At 48.8% G+C, this 19,808-nt stretch overlaps 2 protein-coding genes across 7 annotated transcripts in view; one reads left to right on the top strand and one right to left on the bottom strand.

Moving 5' to 3' along the window:
* Positions 1-19,808, top strand: part of ITFG2 (integrin alpha FG-GAP repeat containing 2) — a 63,388-nt gene that overhangs the window by 12,654 nt on the left and 30,926 nt on the right. For 4 of the 5 annotated variants that reach the window (XM_050965474.1, XM_050965494.1, XM_050965455.1 and 1 more), the window contains 4 exons: positions 2,089-2,180; positions 3,686-3,803; positions 4,544-4,717; positions 4,876-5,019. In XM_050965474.1, coding sequence (XP_050821431.1) covers positions 2,089-2,180; positions 3,686-3,803; positions 4,544-4,717; positions 4,876-5,019 — 528 coding nt within the window. Of the gene's footprint in view, positions 1-2,088; positions 2,181-3,685; positions 3,804-4,543; positions 4,718-4,875; positions 5,020-10,592; positions 11,698-19,808 lie in introns of those variants that run through there. The other variant, XM_050965485.1, reaches the window with a different exon arrangement.
* NRIP2 (nuclear receptor interacting protein 2) overlaps positions 11,832-19,808 on the bottom strand; it is a 28,474-nt gene continuing 20,497 nt past the window's right edge. For both annotated transcript variants that reach the window (XM_050966560.1, XM_050966550.1), the window contains 4 exons: positions 17,870-17,952; positions 17,325-17,452; positions 15,798-15,850; positions 11,832-14,056 (listed from right to left, as the gene is read on the bottom strand). In XM_050966560.1, coding sequence (XP_050822517.1) covers positions 13,964-14,056; positions 15,798-15,850; positions 17,325-17,452; positions 17,870-17,952 — 357 coding nt within the window. In that variant the 3' untranslated portion in view covers positions 11,832-13,963. The remainder of the gene's footprint in view (positions 14,057-15,797; positions 15,851-17,324; positions 17,453-17,869; positions 17,953-19,808) is intronic.

Below are 19,808 nucleotides of genomic sequence, written 5' to 3'. Positions count from 1 at the left end.
GCCCAATGGCCACAAGATCCGTTAAGGTACAAAGGCACCCAGCCAGGTTTATTGTCGACGAAGCAGAGTAATAGCACCTGGCAGACTCTACGAAGGTACTAAGACATGTATGCTCGTGACAATGGATGCAGCTCAGTCAGTGGCGGGACTTTCCACCGCCCTTTGGGCTGGCCAAAGACACTCCCTCTGAGACACCATTTATATATCAGTATAAACAAGTTACATATTGCCCCTTTAACGTGGTTAGTTGATACCCTCTGACATAGCTGGTTATCACCCAACACCTTATACATGTCTATTTGTTACACTGTTATCCTGACCTTATATTTAGGAGGGGTCAGTGTGTTCCTGTTATTTTTGGGGAATGTTTCTGTACCATCATTAATATTAGGATGTTCTCGTACCACTTTTTTGGAATGTGTTTGTGTAAGTACTCTGTGCCTAGCACTTCTTAGGAATGTTTTTGCAATATCAGCCCTGTTCTTGCCAGATTTTGTGAACTTGCAAGCAGGCAGTGCCTGACATTTGCTCACAGCCTGACTTTTGCTAACTTTGCTTTATATCAGCAAAGCTTGCCCACTACTTCAGCTCAGGCCTCATACCAGGCCTGTAATACAAGGGCTTATATTTTAGGCTTTCTTTCTACTTCACTGGCATATTCCAAGTCTACTTGCACACTGAGCTGAAATGCCATACAAATAATGCCATGTCTGAAAGCCTCTGGAAAAGAGCAGGGAGGCGTGTTCCTTAAACCCTTTGAGGTGGTTGAGATGCTGCCAAAAGCAGCAAGGTAAATGAAGTCTTGGCAGAGGCAGTGGTGTGAAGTGGATTGAGCATGGGCCTGGGAGCCAGGTTTTCCTGGTCATGTCCCCTGTGATAAAGAGGAGACAGGATTCAGGTGTAATAAATAGAAAGGGAGGGGATTCTGTATTGAAGATTTTGGATACAGACAGGATCCTGTGAGTCTCGCTGTCTCTTTAGCTCCCAGATTGGTGAACTGCCTAAAGTCACCGTGCCGGGTCTCCCTAAATCCTGGCCTAGCTCAGCAGTCATGGAAGAGACATGCTGACTATGGTATGATCCTGAGTTACTACTGACTTGTGTGGCCTTGGGCAACTCCCTTAACCTCCTTCAGACTCAGTGTCCCTCTCTGTAAAATGGGACTAATGATACTTACTGACTCCACAGGGTGTGGTGATTATTAATTAGTGTTTATTCTGTGCTTTGTCTCACACACACACCTCTGCGAGTCACAATCTCCTAGCAACATCCTTGTGCCAGCTACAATTGCTGACATGGGAGAGAAATGTTAGGAAATTATCAAGTGTGTTTTAGCTTCTCCTAATGTAATTTGGCAGCTGGGAACATAAAGGAGAGGCAGCTCCATGTGATCAGCCAGCTCTCTGCAGACCCCAGCTAGAGCTCCCCAGATCCCCAGCGATCCTTGGGTCACAGCTGGGGAACCCCTGGCATAAGCAGTGTCTGATCTGAGATGTTAGGGCTCATTGTGTGCCTGTGTATTATTCTGAGAAAGCATTTCCGTCCATTTCCCGGCTGTCTCAGAGTTCAATCCAATTAGCAGAGCTGCTGCCATTTTTCCTCTGAATCTCCAGCTACTGCTGACAAGCTGATGGGTCATCAGCATTTCCGGAGATGAGAGACAGCGCTATGTGTGTCAACCATAGCCTGCACTACAGGGCTGCCTCTCCCTGGGAGTTCGCAGATGGAAGCCTCTGGATGGGGCCCAGCGCATTGCTGGGGGACACCACAGTCCCCAGTGATATTCTCACAGGGTCAGGCTCTGCTGCATGTCACAGGAATAGGGGATGTTGGCACCTCACTTTGCTTTGCTCTGAATCTGCATGGCTATAAACAGAGTAAGCCTGGAGTTCCTGAGGTGGCCTTGGCATGTTCAAACCTCCTCCTCCTCACCAGGGTCAGAGCATGTTTGAATCAAATACTGAAAAACACCCCTAGCAGCACAGCTGTGGGGGAGGGGCTTATGCCCTCCTTCCCATCCCTCACAGATCCAGGGTGCTGACTACTTTGTGGTAAGATGTTGTCTAAGCGTCTCCTTCTTCCCTTCAGGAACATTGAAGCTCATGGAGGGGGCGGATAAGCTGCTATGGTCCGTGCAGGTTGATCACCAGCTCTTTGCTCTGGAAAAACTGGATGTTACTGTGAGTGTAAATGTGAACAGAGCAAAGACCAGCACTGTGAGAGGGTGACTAGGGGTGGAGACACTGAAATGCCTCTTTGCCACCTCCCCCACAGAAGAGAGAGCAGCGCATCCTGGGATTGTCTCATGTTCGCATAGAAAACCCAAGAAAATAGTCTCTACCACAAACCCCACATGCACTGTAGTCACTCAGCTAAGGAGCTGGGCTCTGACCCAGAGGGCCCAGTATTACACTGTATAGTCTTTCCTCTTCCTTCCTTGCTGCCTGGCTTGTTCTCTGAGTTGAATGATTTTGCTCCCTGTTGTTAGGCAGAATAAGGAACGGGATGGAGAATAATATTATTATGCCAGTGTATCAAGTGGTGCAGTCTGCTGTGGATATTGTGTGCAATACTTTTCATCCCATCTCCAGAAGGAGGGTGCAGAAGTAGAGAGGGTTCAGAGAAAGGTGATGAGATCAATCAAAGGCCTGGGAAAACTCTCCTATAAAGACAGATTTAAAAGATTGGGATTGTTACCTTGACAGATGAGAGGAGATGCTGAAAGTATATAAAATAATGAATAGCCTAGAGAAGGTAGATCTGTTGTGTCCATCTCATAACACACACACACGGGGACAGTCAATTACATTAAAATGTGGGAAATTCCAAACAGAGAAAAGGAAACACTATTTTCACACCATGAGTAATTAGACTGTGGAACTTACGGGCACATGAAGTTGTTCAAGCCAAGAATTTAACCGTATTCCAAAAGCAATTGGACATTTATGTGGCTCTCAAGAGCATCCAGAGTTATAATTAACATTGCCACACATTTGGAAGGAATATTAAACCTTGTGCCTCAGGGCTTAAAGTGTTAGACACCAGAATGAGATCTATATGAGGAAGGTTACCTCCAGTGTTTTTGCACCTTCATGTGCAGCACCTGGCTCTGGCTATGGTAAGAGTCAGGACGCTGGGCAAGATGGGTCTCATCCAGGATGGTAATTCCTAAGATCCATGTCCCTGTTCTCCGGAAACCCTCAAAAGCCTGACTCTCTCGTCCTCCCAAGAGGGAGGGTCCGACTGAGATGCGCTTGTAGGTGAATAAGGCAGCCAGGAAATGTTTGGGGCTCTTGTGGGGGAAGGAGGAGGAAGCAGTCACTAGGAGGGAGTTGGGATGCTTGTCAAGGATTGAGGTGAGAAGAATTAGGGGTTGAGAGCACATGGGACTGGGGAGGAAGTGACTGGCCCAATCTATAGTTTGTATTGTAGGGTAGACTGAACCTAGAGAGGCCACTGGCACAGAGAGAGCCCAGATGCCTTTTCACTGAGAACAGATTATCCATATCTCTTATCAGGAGACTATATTCCAGCTGTGTGCTGGGATGCTGCATTGAACACAGGTTATATCAGAGGGTAGGAATGGATGCTGTGGGCTGCTGGGATTCCTGTGTATCTGTCTGGATGCCTGATGCCTGTACTAATCAAAGCTCTTCCCACTCCCCCACCTGTCCGACTCTGGCAGGGCAATGGGCATGAAGAGGTGATTGCCTGCGCCTGGGATGGCCAGACATACATCATCGACCACAATCGAACTGTGGCCAGATTTCAAGTGGATGAGAACGTCAGCGCATTCTGTGCTGGTGAGTGGCCTGCCTGGCGCCTTCATCTGAGACATGCAGCCCTGGCTGTGAACTGAGCTGCTGACTGCTCCATGAAATATGTCACTGCTGCACCGAGAGAGGCGGAAGCCCCTTAATTCTGTATCCTGCCCTGCTGGGTGGATGACTGTGTGGGAAGCCCAGCTGATCTCTTCATATTGCTGCAGGGAAGAGGCCTGGTGAGAGGGAGGGATGCTAGGAGACCCAGCCCTGGTGAAGCACAGGTTTCCTGCTGCCTTGTGCCACTTTTACCTCCTGATGACCCCCTGTGGGTGCTGTGTCCCCTGCAGTCAGCTGGTGAGACCCTGTCCCGTCAGGTTTTTTTCACTGGTTTTCTCTATTCCCCCCCCCCCCCCCCCAAAGGCACATTTGCCCACAGCTGGATTGCCTCAGGCACACACTGCATAGACAGCCTCCTCCTGCCACCATGTGATTAAGGGTCCATCAGGCAAATTCTGCACACCAAAGTCCATGTCTCTCAGTAAAGTGCAGCTCAGTTCACCAGTGTACTAGCTGGTAGCCAGAGACTTTCTACCCCATCTTAGGTCAGCAGCACAGTTGGGCACAGAGGGGAGAGTTAGGCTACTCCATTTTGTTTGCCTTACCCCACCCTGTGCCTTCTGATCTCCCACAGCCTCCCCCTTACTTGTTTTCCCAAGTTATCTCTTCATTTCCTCTGCTCTTCACTAACTGCTGGTGGCTCCCTCCTTGGCTTTTCCCAGGCCTCTATGCATGCAAAGGAGGCCACAACAGCCCCTGCCTGGTTTACGTCAGTTTCAACCAGAAGATCTACATCTACTGGGATGTGCAGCTGGAGAGAATGGAATCCACCAACCTACTGAAGATACTGGAGACCAATCCAGAATACAGGGACCTTCTGCAGCAGCTGGGCGTGGGTGAGCATTGCGCAGTCTGCAGATATGCTGTGAGAAGGGGGATGGGATAATGGGAGGATCTATACATGGTGGTGATAGCAGGGGCTCCTAGGTACCTTACTGAGGCTAAAACGCTTCTCACTGGTGGTAATACTGCTCCTTCTCTGCCTCGCTCATAGATGGAGATGATGTCTCGGCTGTCAAAGATCTGATTCACAAGACCCTGTACTTCCCAGAAAAGCAGCCACAGAACAGTCCTTGCCAGCATCGGGGCCCTGCTGGAGCAGACTCCTCCAGTCACCCCACCGTTGCCCAAGACTCGTGTACGTAATAGCACCTCTGCTCACAGTAGTGACCTTTCTTTAGATGTTGGCTACAGTCAGGCATTCATGTTGCACCAAGCTCAGCGTGCATCTGGGATCAATAAGATCCTTCCCTCCTTGTCAGTCTAGGCTTCATGCAAGCTAGCAGCCGCAGACAAGGCACTGTGTTAGAATTAGCCTTCAGGTCAGGGGTGAGGTAAGGTGAGCACTCGGGTGCTGGTATTATCACTGAGGGGTGGCGAGTTCATTGCCCCTTTAGTTGAAGCAATGAGGGTCCAGTTCCTTCTGTTCTCTGGGGTGCCACCGTTAGTATTAAACTCTCAGCAGCCATGTTCTCTGCTGGTCAAAGAGTTGTGCTTGTGAAGGGGAAACAGAGAGCAGCAAACTTCAGTCTAGTCTTGGCATGTTATTTGCGCAGTACCTGTGGAGCCGATCCCCTGAGTTCCTAGCAGTTTAGGAATGGGGGATTAGCTTGTGGTAGAGGGGGCTTTTTGGTTGTTCTGGGTTTTTTAGCATATGTCCACATGCATGAATCACTAGACAGCATTACCCTCGCTTCAGTTCTGACACTCCCCTTGATCCTAGGCCTCCTCACAGGAGCAGCATGTTTCTCCTGAGTGTGATCTCACACACAGAGCTGACTTGTTTCCCATGGTACTAAGAACAGGGAGGTGTGTGGCTGATGCCTGAAGAAAATTAGGCAGCTCCAGTAACAGCGCTGGCAAAAGGAACCCAAACTGCTCTTAGTAGGAATGCAATCAGGAGAAAGCTGAACCCTCATTCTGGTCATTCACATAAAGACTGTGGGCCAAGCTCATCCCTGGGATGACTATTTATACAGACTATTTCTACAGAGCAGTCAAGGACTGGACAATAAATTGAATCCATTCTAAACATTGTTCTGTGATGATGACTAGCCTTGCAACCGGCAGTGCCACTGTGCCTCCCAACCTTGCACATCTGTAGCAGCTGCAGTAGTGCTACTCTGCCTTCCACCACTGGACACCCGGAACAGCTAGAAAGAGCACCATTTTGCTTTCCAGCCCTGCACATTTGTAATAGTTAGGAGGAGCAGGCACTCGACTTTTTGCCACTGCAAAGCTTGGGGGCATGCCACTCCAGGTCCAGCACTGCACAGGGGAGAAAGGTGGCACTGCACCTTCTGCAGGTCTGCTCTGCTCTCTCCAGCCCTTGAACATCTCTGACTACTTTGCCCCCTTCAGTCCAGCGCCACTCTCAACTCATTAAGATGAGACCAGCAGGCAAACCTGCTGCTCTGCATCTGTTATCTCTCATCCATGTGATGTTTTATTTAACATGCATAATGGATTGAGCTTTCCTCCCACGCTCCACCACAGAGAGATTTGGATCTGACTCTAAATATAATGAATTCAATGATCGCCCCTTAGCAAATGATAACATGTAAGGATCCTACAAGCTGTTGGGCTCCTGCTGCGCCGTGTTTTGAAAAACACCCTTGAGCAGCTCAGTAGGGAAACTGAATTCCCCACTCATTTCAGGAGAGTGGAAGTGCCTGCCTGCCAGGGGTAGAGGCCTAAGGTTGGAACAGAGATTTGGGTGGGGGCGCGGTGTGGAGCATCTGATTATTAGACAATAAACCTTGGCTCCTGTGAGTATTTTCTGTGCATAGATCTCAAAAGTGTTTTAGAAAGGAAGGTTCTCCCCATTTCTCCGATATAGAAATTGAGGCACAGAGAGGTAAAGTCCCCTGCCCCAGGCCACACCAAGGAGTCGGTGACAGAGCTGGGAACAGAAGTAAGTTTTCCTAATTCTCAAATCCTGTGCCTTCTCTACCACACTCTCCTACATGGCTGCAGAGAAAGGTGGTTTTCTCTCCCCCATGTAACCAGTACAGGGGACGGCATTATGGGCATAATTTTCAAAAGTGCTTAAGGCCCAGAAATCAGTGGGGGTTATGTCCCTGAATACCTTGTAAAGGTCTGGGCCTAAGTGACTTAAGAACTCAAGTCCCATTGATTTTTTTTTTTAAAACATTGCGGTCTGTGGAAAGGGAAGGTTTGGGGTTTTGAGGCACTCTCCTGCACAAACTGAAATCAGGGCTGTAGGACTTAGATCAGTTGATTCTTCCCAAGAGATGATTCTATGGGAAGCATCTGGTAAGGGGGTGAAGCTATGGGGATTGTTAACCAAGGGCTTGTCTTCACTAGAGCATGCCCTAGAACACAGTACTGAGCCAGACTTTGCAGGTGCTGTAAACAGGGCCCGGCCATGCTTCACACTGTGCCAGCTGATGATGCCATAGTGGTAACCACTCCTCAGGGCTGTGTGTTTAACTTTCTCTCAGTTTCTAATGGACACAAGTCCCAACAAGGTTATAAAACATGCCATAGTTTAGCACCCTCATGCTACCTCCAGGTTCCAAGCCAGTTATGGTCTCCAGGCCCAGCACAGTCGGGCCTTGCAGAAGACTCAGTGATCTTTGTTTCAAACACAGCCAAAACTCAGCACTCCCAGCCTGGCTTCTGAGGCTGGGCATTGAACAGTAGTACAATTCCATCTCCATAAAAGTGGTGGAGAAAGCTCCTGCTACAGATGTTGATCTGATCTAGGGTTGACAACTTTCTAATTACACAAATCCAAACACCTTTGCCCTGAACTTACCCTGCCCCTACGAACCCCTGCCCTGCTCACTCCAATCCCCCCTCCCTCCATTACTCACTGTCCCCCATCCACACTCACTTTCACTGGGCTGGGGCTGAGGGGTTTGGCATGTGGGAGGGGGCTCTGGACTGAGTCTGGGGTAGGGGGTTGGAATGCATCACAGTGTCTAGGGACTGCCCTGCTCTTGTGCACATGGCTGTAACACTTCTTTTGTTTGGGTGCTTTCTCTCACACACCAACAGAGCAGTCAAGAAAAGACTGTTCTACACAGATATAGCCCTGTTTCTGCATGGCTGCAACTTGGTGCTTCTTATCAAGTTCTGGTCCCTGCGTGTCCCACTTTAGTTGGCAGGAGTTGCTAGCAGAAACATGTCCCAGCTCTGATTACATCTGGTGCTCCCAATGGACCCCGGGCACCAAAGGGTTCCCACAGCCTGCTACCAGGAAAACTCCATCTGCCAGGTCCAGGGTCAGGCTGGCAGAGCTTCCAACGACTGAGCCCAGGCTGTGGCAGGGCGATCAGTGGGCTCTTGTAAAGCACTCCCAGCAGCCTGACTGCAGAGCAACTGTTTGCAGAACCGGGTCAATAACAACAGAGAATGACTTGGTTCTGGCTGCCCACTTGAAGCAGAAATCTTTATTAACAACACAGGAGACAAGGGAGCACAAATGACTGCATTGATACCATGGATGCAGCATGTTCATACAAAACAAGACACTGCCACACAGGTCAAACTGTTGCCAAGGAAGAGAGCCAAGTGTAGCTGCTGTGGGACAGGAAACTTAGTAAGGCAGAGAGGGGCTCATGCGGAGATATGACCCTTTGATGGGGACCTGCTTCCAACCAGACTGGGCAACATGTACCCAAATGAAATCTGAACAAGGACAAGTGCGAGCCACTCAGCATGATGCTCTGACCTGTAACCCCCTCTCCCACTGATGAGCTTGGTAGAGAGGTCACAAAAGTACAAGCACCTGAGGACCTGCTGCTGAGGAGGTCCAATTGCCCTTTAATACTTCTAGATGCTTCCCAGGTGAACACCATCGAGGCTGCAAGTTTGTGCATACTGCTGAGAGTTCCCTAGCTCCTTGAGCAACAGGGGGTTAAACATCACTCCCTGTGGTACACGTGCATAACCAAACGTCTGGCATTTAGACATGCTGTAGCCTTCTGAGTGATGGCTGGGATCTGTGGCTGGCTTGATTTCCCAGCACTTTCAGAGCCCTGCGGGGCACAACCTATGACCGTGATGAGCAGCATTTAGTCTGGGTGCATGAAAGCACCTGCTAGGAACAGATTTTGGCTCCCATTCAGAATGATACATTTCTGTGTGTAAGAACCGCATCTGCAGTGACACTGACTTGGCTACTTCAGGGCATGATCACTAATGAAGGTCAGAAAAGAAGCTCCCCCAGTGGTATAATAGTGCACAGTTGTGTGCATTGGGGGACATCGTGCCTTATGCTGAAGCATTATTTATGGCCCAGTGTTGGAGGCAGGAGACCACACTAGATGGCCAATGCTCTGGCCAGGTAATCATAGAGTTTAAAGCCAGAAGGGACCACTAGATCATCTAGTCAATAGGTGGACCGTGGGCCAAGTCCAGACTGCAAGGTGCTTTTGAACAGACCCCAAAATCTTTTTATTATTTTCTCTGGAGTCTGGACCTTGACTATGCCTTAACCAAGAAATTTAAACCTAGACAAAGAATAATTGATTACCCCTCAAGTCTAGTCTGACCTGCTCACAGGCCACCAGCACCACCTAGCACCCGCACATTAAACCCATCAACTGAAATTAGACCAAAATATTACAGCCCACAGGAGACTAGACTATAATGTGCCACAGGCAGAGAAGAGAAGGGACCAAGTGCACCAGTGCCCAAGCCCCCTGCAATGGCAGGGAAATGAGTAAGAGATATACCCAGATAATCCTGGCAAGCGCCCTGCACCCACACCCTGCAGAGGAAGGCAAATCGCCCTGTTCCCTCCAAGCTACCTGCCAATCTGACCTGGGGGGGATTGGTTAGATCCTGAACATGTGAACAAGACCCAGCCAGCCAAGCCCCTGAGAGAGAGAGAATACTCAGTGCCACCTCAGAGCCCCTGGCCCACCCTGCCCAGTGTCCCATCTCCAGCTGTGGCCATCCCTGATGTTTCAGAGGAAAGAGAGAAAAAACCTCCCAGAATACATGGGGGGGAATCCCTTCCTGACCCCTTTAAGTGGTTGGCTGAAGCCCTGAAGCCTGAGCTTTAGGAACACAGGACATAAATCAGAAATGAGCCTCAGGACTGCTTAGCTGTGCCTCCACCCCGCCATACAATCACACTCATAAATTCACCCAGCTCTCTTGAAACTAATGCATTTGTTTCCCCCCACTACTCCAATTGGGAGGCTCTTCCAGAACCTCACCCCTCTGATGGGTAGAAACCTTCTTCTCATTTCCAGCCTGAATTTGTTCATGGCCAGTTTATATCCATTTGTTCTTGTGCTAGCATTGTCCTTTAGCTTAAATAGATCTTCACTCTCCCTGGTAGTTACCCCCATAATGTATTTACAGTTCACAATAAAATCCTGCTTCAAATATAATTTCTTGATCTGTTTTCCTGTCCAGTGAAAGAGGCTTTTAGTCTTTGGTACCTTTCAGGAAAACAGGGATGACTAAGCACTGGCAATGGCTCTAGGAGAAAAACATTTGTAAATGTACTTGAGCCTTTTCCAGAGTTAAACTGGTATTAAGCCATCATCAGCATTGCCAGCCCTAAGTGGTCAAACATCATGTGTCAGACCCCTGAAAATCATGGGATTGGCTTGAAAATCATGAGATTTTACAATTACTCTATTTGGACTTCTTTGTCACCTGGTTTTTGAGACTTTCGTTTTTGAGTTACTGCACCATGAAACTGACTTTTTTTTTTTAAAATTCAAGCTGAGGTTCTCATGTCATCAAATGACTCCAGGAGCTGGGGCTTTAAGAAGAACACCAACCGTGCAAACCGTATGATGAAATAGAGAAAGTTGGCAACATTGCCTCATTTGATGCCGTCATGGAAGGGTGGAGCTCGGCAGGGGAGAAAGGCAGAGGTTCCATTTCTGATGCAAAGGAAAGGAGGCATTGAGAGCTTGGTACACACCATGATTCAGTTCCCAATGAAGTGGGGGAGCAAAGGAAGTGGCAGAAGGGATCCCAACCCATTGCATTCAGGCCTGCAGCTCTCACTGCTTGTATTGCTGCCCTTTATGAGTTGGGGCTGGGTCAGGGTTTGGCAGTCCAGACAGTGCTGGGGGAAAATGCTGTAGTAGTTATCTACAAAAGGGTCCACAATGTTCAGGGAGAAGGTAAATGCCAGAGGGCAGAGTACCGAGTAACCTGGAGGAAGTACCAGACATTCGATTGATACAGTAGGGAGGAGAGTGGAAGAGCATGTCTGCTGCCATGGAGCTGATTACTAATTGGGGATTAGAGTACCCCGTGCACTGATGTAGGAATCAAGCAGAAACCACCCTCAACACAATTGACACGGAGATTGCATGCAAGCATGTGAACATGTGTGATTCTGAAGGGAGAAGGAGAGGAGAGAGCAGAAAGGCAAAGGCACAAAATCAGGGAATACTAGCAAAGGAAACAAGAAACCATCATTATAATATTTCTGTGGGAAACAAGAGGCTGACAGAAAAGGGCAGGTCTGCTACTTACCGATGTGAGGGGAGAACAAAAACAAAGGCAGCAGCTGAAATGGTTCATTATGGAGAGGACGAGATTACAGAATAGCCAAATAACCTCAATGTATGCACAGCCATAGGGCCTGGTGAAATTCACCCCACTGAGCAATTGGAATTAGCAGAAGTATCAGAACCTTTGATGACTGTATTTGAGAACTGAAGAAATGTGAAGCCAGTGGAAGGGTAGAGAAGGAGCAAAGGATGCTTTGAAGGAGAGCAAAGGAGGGGGATTCCCAGGACTTACAGATGGGTAAATTTAACTGCAGTACTTGGCATATTGCTCCAACAGCTAATAGAGCAGCCAACTACTGGGCACCTACACAAAAGTAAGTGATAAATAATAGGCAAAGTAAATTTGTCAAAGAAAATCAATGCCAGTTTACCATAGGAACCAATCCTTCTCCCATTAAAATCAGTGCAAATCTTCCCATTGACTTCAGTCTGAGCTAGAGAGGGCTCTTAGGTTTTGTTTGTTTGTTTGATGAAAAAACTTAATGGATAAAGGAAATGCAATGGACGTAATAGCTATTGCTTTCAGCCGGTTATTTGATTCATTTCCACAACCCATCCTTTGAGTGAAACTCGAGAGTTATGGACTAGACGAGTTGCTACAGGATGGGATATAAAAATGAATAACATTCAACAAATTGTACTCATTCAAGAGTCAATGTCAGATCTGAAGGAGGTTCCAATACCAGTCAATATTGTCATTACAGATTCAGATGCACAAACAATACAGATCCAGGAGGGACTGCAGAGGGATAGGACCATAATACAGGACAATCATGACAGATATGAGACAAGGCCTTTAAATTACTGGTATTATTCAGGAAAGATATGTTGAGTGCTTCACATAGGAAGGAATCATCAGATGCACAATTGCAAAACAATGAACTAGGCAGCCATGCCACAGAAAAAGAGCTGCAGGATATAATGGGTGATGAACTGAATAAGAGTCAACAGTCCAACACTGCTATTAAGAGGGGCAGATGCCATTCTGAGCCACATCGACAGGAGTATTATATGTAAAATTAGTAGGGTAATTATTCCACTCTTCTTAGCACTGGTTAAGCCTCGGAGTCCTGCATGCAGTTTAGAGCAACACTTTTACCAAAAAAAAGATAAACCGGAGAGCTCAAATGAGTACAGGAGAAATAATAAAATGTTTGACAAGTGAGACCCACAAAGAGACCCAGTTAGGTCCAGGAAAAAGATTGCAGAGAGGGGATGTCGGAACCATCTACAAGTGGATGAAAGGATGTTATGAAGAGGGCTGGCATCAGTTATTCTCATTAGTCGCTGAGGAGAAAAGATGTAACTGGGCACAAATTGTAGAACAGAAAATTTTAGTCAATGATTAGAAACAAAAATTAACCAATACATCCATTTGGGAATGGCATGAGTGTCTGTCCCTTGAGACTACATACTCATCTATCAGCGATGCTTTTAGAGTAATGAAATCAAGCCTGCCTGTATGAAGAAGAAATGACTAAGTGACCCACCAAAGGTCCTGTCCATCCCAGATGAGTTTGTAACTCTGTGACCTGAGCCGATACCGGGAATGAGTCAGGTTCTTTGCTTTCATGCAGGAGATGTAGTCAGTGGGGTGTGGAAGTCCAATGGTTGAAGTTGATGGTGTCTCTGTGTAGAATCGCCAGGGACCAGGAGGAGAGCTCATGGCAGGTGTAGGCCTGGAATTCACGTGGTATTTAAGTTGAATCCCTGGAGCTCAGAGTGAAGAAGCAGAGTTGATGGGTGTGTAAATCTGGTGATGGGAGCTCATGGCTGGCAGAGGTGTCAGCCCAGTTACTACGGTTAACGGGGAGAGACTAGCACTTGAGTTCATACAATACAGAGTCTAGTAGCTAAGGCTGGCTGGCCAGGCCTGACGCCTGTGTATGCTCAACGCTCCCAGGGTGTTTCAGCTCAGCACTTCCTAGAAGACTTCCTGCTTTGAATGAAAACTCTTAAAATGCAGTGACTGCAATTTAAGCTGCTTCCAGTAAAATCCTTCCAGTCTGCTCTGAGCCAGTGCAGGGTAATGAAATCCAGCTCTCCATAGGACAGGGAGAATTGGCTACAGGGCCCTTCCCATGCAGCAGGGGAAAGAGAGGCCCCTCCTGTCCAGGTAGATCTGCGGCCAAAAGGGAAGGGAAACTTTTAAAACAATCTTCAGAGACTTTAGAAGAAGCCACCATCTCTCTGCAGGCAGAACCCCTGGAGACTGCTTGCAGTGCCACTTCCTGTGTTATCAATACATGGCAGTGTAAAAAGAAGTCACTAAAAGGGCAGAAGCAGAAACCAGACAGAGAATGGGGACATAGAGAGAAATGAGAACGAATATTCACTCAGCACATGGGGACAAGCAGGAGGGTCCATTGCAGGGAGGAAGAACTCTCCATACAAGAGGCCAGCTTGCATCAACAGCGGGACAGCACCTGGCTCCCGTTTACCTCCTCACTCCCCCATGGAAGCCTCAGCGCAGGACTCAGCAAGGTCCAAGTATGTCAGCCCCAGCCGCAGGTTTCCGCGGTAAGTCATAGAGTCTCCTCCCTGTGGACATGGGGAGCCGGCCCATCACTGCCCATGCTCGTCAGAGGCATGTAAGAAAGGCAGCTCTTCACTCAGGGCTTTCAGTCGCAGGACTCCTTCCTCCAAGTCGATGCAGCACTAATGGGGACAGACGAGAACTGGTTACCCATAATACATATCAGTCACAAGGCATCAGCAGGATACGTGGGCTGTATGGTGTCTATTACCACAGAGAAGCGGAAGCCCATCTAATAATCAACACTCCCCTCTTCCCTCCCTCTTGACAAGCCAGATTTTGGAGAGCACCCTCCCATCAAATTCACAGCTGCTCTTCCTAAAGAAGCTCCCTACCCTTGGCCGCCTTTTCCTTCCATCCCCCTAAAACACCTGCACCTCTTCTGAATACACCTACATTGCTCTTTCCCATCCCTCACCCTCACTCCCTCCCTCCCTCTCCCCAGCAAGGCCCTGCTCCAGTGACTGTCTCTCACCTTGTTCAGCACAGCCTCCTTATTCGCACATTGCATACATGGCCCTTCTTAGGGGTGCCAAGGACATAATGCCCCGCTCCAGCACTTTCCATTGGTTTTGAATCCAACTCCAACCTGGCCGCCTAGCTTCCAAATCACCCTCCGCTCTTAGCCCCCTGCCTTCATTCCCTCTACTCCGCCACAGGGTTCCTCTCCCATCCCCCCTTATGGCCACTGGAGTATACTGACAGTTTTACCTCTGCCTACCCCACTCTGTGCACTTGGTTCTGTCTCCCCCTCCCTCCAGTTCACAGAGTCATTCAGCTCTCAGCCCAACACCATCCCACTCATTGAGCTACACTCTGTGCCCTTCCCCATTGCTCCCTGCTTCCATCCTCCACTTTCCCACTCACCTTTTTACACTCCCATTCCTGCCTCTTCTCAGCCCCATCTTCTCCTCACATTGGAATGGTCACCCCCATTTACCTGCCTCCTCTATCTTTGCTGCCTCCTCCTTGCCAATCTACAAGACCTTCTCAGGCCTTCTTAGCATGGTTATTGTTTGGGTTTCTTTCTGCCTGCCCTCACCTCAGGCCTCTCCTTCTGTAGTTCTCTCTGTTCTGCCTGCAGGACAGGGGCTCTCCCAGCCCAGAAAGCATTCCTTCTCCTATGGAGCATTTCTCTGATGTTTTCAATAAGAAAGGCTGTGTATGTAGGTGTTTAATGGTTTGTTCTGGAGAGAGCTCACCAGCAAATCAAGACAGGGGGCTTTCTCTTCAAGCTGTGCTAGAATCTAAATCACAGGCTGTGTTTCTGGGTCATTTAGTGATCAGCACCCACTGGAAGGGAATGGCAGGCATAGATGCTCTCTGCTCCTGGGTTCTGGGCCCTACTCTGGGTGAAGGCAAAACCTCTGAGAGATTTCCCAGCTGAGTCCCACTCCACAGAACAATTCCAAGTCTAAGCACTCCGTGCATGGACAGGTCCATACTCCTGCATGATGGAGACTGGAGGGGACTCTTCAAGCTCCAGCAAAGATGCTCTGAGGAAGGGGTTATTTTTGAAAGATGAAATCTCTTCCCACCATGTCCCCTAGCAGAGCATTTCCCCTGCTCCCAGGAAAGAGACATCAGGAGTGGGAGAAACTGTAGCTCTCCCCCATGGGGCTGCACAGGGCTCTAGTCACTGCCTGATCCAATAAGGTTTTTAAATTACAGGAAAAGGGTTCAATACTCATGCCATCTAAGAGCATGCTGCAGTCAGAGATCAGGAAGCAGGGTGGCCAACACCCTGGCAGGTTTGGCCATCAGCATCGCATGCTTCCTGCAACCCCAGCTTGGGGTCTCATTGAGACGTGCCACCACACCTACATTATGTTCAGATGCGAAGAGAGGAAACCCATTCCTTACCTTGAGAGACAGCAGAGTCTGGAGGCCGAAACAGAACTCCAGCATTTCATCATCTGGGGAAACAGAGAGGAAGTGGGTCAGGCTCAGGCATAGGTGTTTTCTGACAGTCTCCCTTATGCAGCACCTAAGTGACTGCCTTATACCCATGGCTGGAACTTGCTATAAGTTATCAAAACTCTGGCATGGATGGGGTCAGCATGCTAGGCACAGCAGAATGTGACCACTCCATCTTCCCAGACACCTGAACATCATCCTTTCCACAGCTGCAGCCTGTAGGGGTTAAGTGCTACTCTATCTGCCCATGCTCCTATAGACAACCAGCCATCAGAGAGGCCAGAGGAGCAGTCTGACTCTCCCACCCAGAGAGGAGACAGACCCAACGGTGAGGAGAACCAGAGAGGAGAAGGGGATGAGAATAAAGTGAGCTGGGTTCAGGAGAGGGAGAGAAACCAGAAAAGATGGAGGAATAGGTGTGGCAGGGGTACAGTGAGGAGGGCAAGAGACAAAGAGGAGCATGAAGAGGAAGGAGACTGGGAGTAAATCAGCAGGCTGAGGAGAAGGACAGAGATTCATAGATTCATAGACTCTAGGACTGGAAGGGACCTCGAGAGGTCATCGAGTCCAGTCCCCTGCCCTCATGGCAGGACCAACTACTGTCTAGACCATCCCTGATAGACATTTATCTAACCTACTCTTAAATATCTCCAGAGATGGAGATTCCACAACCTCCCTAGGCAATTTATTCCAGTGTTTAACTACCCTGACAGTTAGGAACTTTTTCCTAATGTCCAACCTAAATCTCCCTTGCTGCAGTTTAAGCCCATTGCTTCCTGTTCTAAGAAGAGAGGCAACGGGAGAAATCAGGGATGGATGAGAAGACAAAATGGGGGAGAAGGGACAGAAAGAAGACTCAATCTCTTATTTTTGTTGTATGGAGAGATTCACATGCCTGGAAAAAATGCAACCTCCCTGCCATCCCCTCCAATGCCTATTAAATGGGCTTCATTCTCTACGGCCCCTCCCAACAAGTTCCTGCCTCTGGACACTGGCGGAAGCTCCCAGACTCCTCTACAATACATTTCTGCAGCCAGGGACAATGATACAGAGGCATCCATGGACCCTAGGAGGAACGGTCTCCAGACAAATTCCATCCAGTTGGAGGCAGTAATACACATGCTCTCTTTAAGTCCCCCTTGCCCCCTGGGAATTGTACATGGAACAGGACAAACTAATCAATCTGGGCATTTTTAGGAGACAAAGCGAAATGGCCCACAATGGGGCTGCGGCCTGGCAGCGCATCATCTCCACTGCCCTTCAGCCAGTGTCCCCATTTGCCAGCGTCTCCTTGTGGAGGGGAACACAGCAAGATCAAAGCCTCTGCATTGTACACAGGACTATGCTTTGGCCCAGCCCCATGGGCCATGTGACCTTCCACCCCACCCCTGCTCCTAGATGATCCATTTAGGTGTGCTCGGCAAGGAAGGAAGAAGAGATCTGGGAAGGGAGAGGAAGCTCTGCTGGGCTCACCCACGACCAGCGCCGAGCACACCACCGTCTCCTGGCCAAGCTGCACCTCCACACACTCCACCTGGCCAATGACACTAGGGACAGGAAGGGAGAGATCCCCATTGCCAGCATCGGACACTTCCTCCAGCCTGTGAGACACAAGGGATGTTACTGCCTGATATGAGCATGGATGAAAGAACAATAGGTGCTCCAACTAGTTACGGGCACTTCACAGTCTCTTTGGAATTGGCTTGCAAAAGAGAGGAGATCTCACTCATATAATGGGGATGTCAGGAGCCAGATTCTCCAGGGGTAACACACAGGCACTATGGGGCTGGGTTCTCCTGAGCAGGTGCAAAGCATCAGCGGGTCATCTTGGGATATGCAGTATCTACAGCCAAATTGTTACCCCTCTGCCAATGCCCCTCAGACCTGCCCTGCAGCCCCCCTGCTATTCCAGCCCTGGGCTCCCCACACAGCTTTGCCAGTGCCCCTCAGTCCTCTCCTGCAGCTCCCCCACTATTCCAGTCCTGGGCTCCCCAGTCTCTTCTGCCCCAGGCTCTTACCCCAGCCGTTTCAGACAGCTCATGGAGATGAGGTTGTGCTGGCAGCCAGTGTTAACAGCAGCTCTCAATACTTGACCTTGGCACTAGAAAAAACAAAAAGGCAGATTAATACAGGCTTAAACTAACACAAACCCTACACAGAATCCCTGGCAATAATGTGAAAATCCCTAAAAACTAGTGACAAAAGAACATCAGAAGGTTTGGGGTTCAGATAAGCATCCAAAAGTTGGGGTGCTCTTGGGAATCCATGGAGGCCCCAGCAAGACTCTGTGAATCCCACCCCACCAGCATCTTCCTCTATTTGTCTTTTTACAGGAAGCCCAGTAACCTGCCACCCCTCTCCCCTTCTGGCAAGGATGATGGGTCTGCTTCCATCTCACTATAGCATCATCCCTTGTTTCACTCTCCCTTCTGCCTACCCACTGTGCCTGCAGCCACATTGTCTTGCATTCTCCTGCACAAACTCTACTCTTGTTTGCTATCCCCCTGGAGCAGATTCCCTCTCTTCCCTCCAGCTTTAGTTCCTGTGAGTACCAGGACAGGGTCAAGGGGAAGAGATGGACTGCCCTTCCCCGGAACCACTGCAGCATTCAGGAATTAGAAGGGGACAGACTCCTTTCCTGTTTTACCTGCTCTCCCCTCTGCACTCAGCCAGGGAGCACAGGGGAGCAGTCACCATTTGCCTCCTGCTCACTCCTCCCCACAGCCCTTCGTGGCATTGCTTGCTAACATTGAGGCAGCAGCAGTTCTCAGTACTTGGGAGGGGACTGTAAAACCCTGGGCTGCCAGGAGCTGTGTGGATTGACACTGGAATCAATAGGAAACATGATTAGAGAAAGATGGGACAGAATCACAGAACATGGTGAAGGAAAAGATTAATTAGCTCCATCCTGTCCATCCATCTTGTCCCCAGCCGGTGCAGGCCTGTATCAAGAGCCTACTCTCCAAGGCCTTGTCCAGGACTCATTTTAAATAACCCAAGTGATGAAATTTCCCCCTTTCCCTTAGGAAGACTCTTCTATAGATCAACACATCTTGCTGTCATGAAAATTTCCCATATATTTTGCCTGCATGTTAACTTTCTTCATTTCACTGTGTGAGCTAGTGCTGGAGGCAGGGCCGGCTCTACCTTTTTTGCTGCCCCAACCGGTGAAGCAAAGGGGGAAAAAAAAAAAGCGGCCGCAGCAGTGCTACTGAAAAGGAAAAAATGAAAAAGCTGCCACCGAGCTGTTGCCAAAGAAGAAGAAATGAAAAAGCTGCCACCAAACTGCCACTGAAGAAGAAAGAAAGAAGATGCTCCCGAACTGCTGCTGAAGAAGGAAAAAAAAATCAGATTTGCTGCCCCAGGCACCTGCTTCCTTAGCTGGTGCCTAGAGCCAGCCCTGGCTGTGGGCCAGCTGGAGACAACAGCAATCCTCCCAGAGCTCCCCTTAGGGTGGGGACAGCGCTGTACTACCTCCAGTGCAGGATTGCCCAGTCTAACCCTGAGTACAACACTGGTAGAGATCTACTGTTCATTAGAATCTGTGCCACGGGAGCTAATGGAGAGGAAAGGGTTAATGAAAGGGAGCGTTCATAATTTCCCAATTTCTAAAGATCAGAGTGGTAGCCATGTTAGTCTGTATCCACAAAAACAACGAGGAGTCTGGTGGCACCTTAAAGACTAACAGATTTATTTGGGCGTGAGCTTTCGTGGTAAAAACCCCACTTCTTCAGATGCATAAAAAGTGGGGTTTTTTACCCACAAAAGCTTATGCCCAAATAAATCTGTTAGTCTTTAAGGTACCACCAAACTCCAGATTTCTAAACCAACTCTTTCCAAGCTTGTTATAGGGACTAATCCTCCCAGAGGGCTAACTCCAATATGAGATTTCATTTTGAAAACAAATGGCCGGTGAGTTGTCAGAGAAATTGAGGAGAAAATAGTGAGGCTGTGAGG

Source organism: Gopherus flavomarginatus, chromosome 1 (assembly GCF_025201925.1).
Source record: "Gopherus flavomarginatus isolate rGopFla2 chromosome 1, rGopFla2.mat.asm, whole genome shotgun sequence".
NCBI classification, from domain to species: domain Eukaryota; kingdom Metazoa; phylum Chordata; order Testudines; family Testudinidae; genus Gopherus; species Gopherus flavomarginatus.
This window is presented reverse-complemented; position numbering and strand designations above follow the sequence as displayed.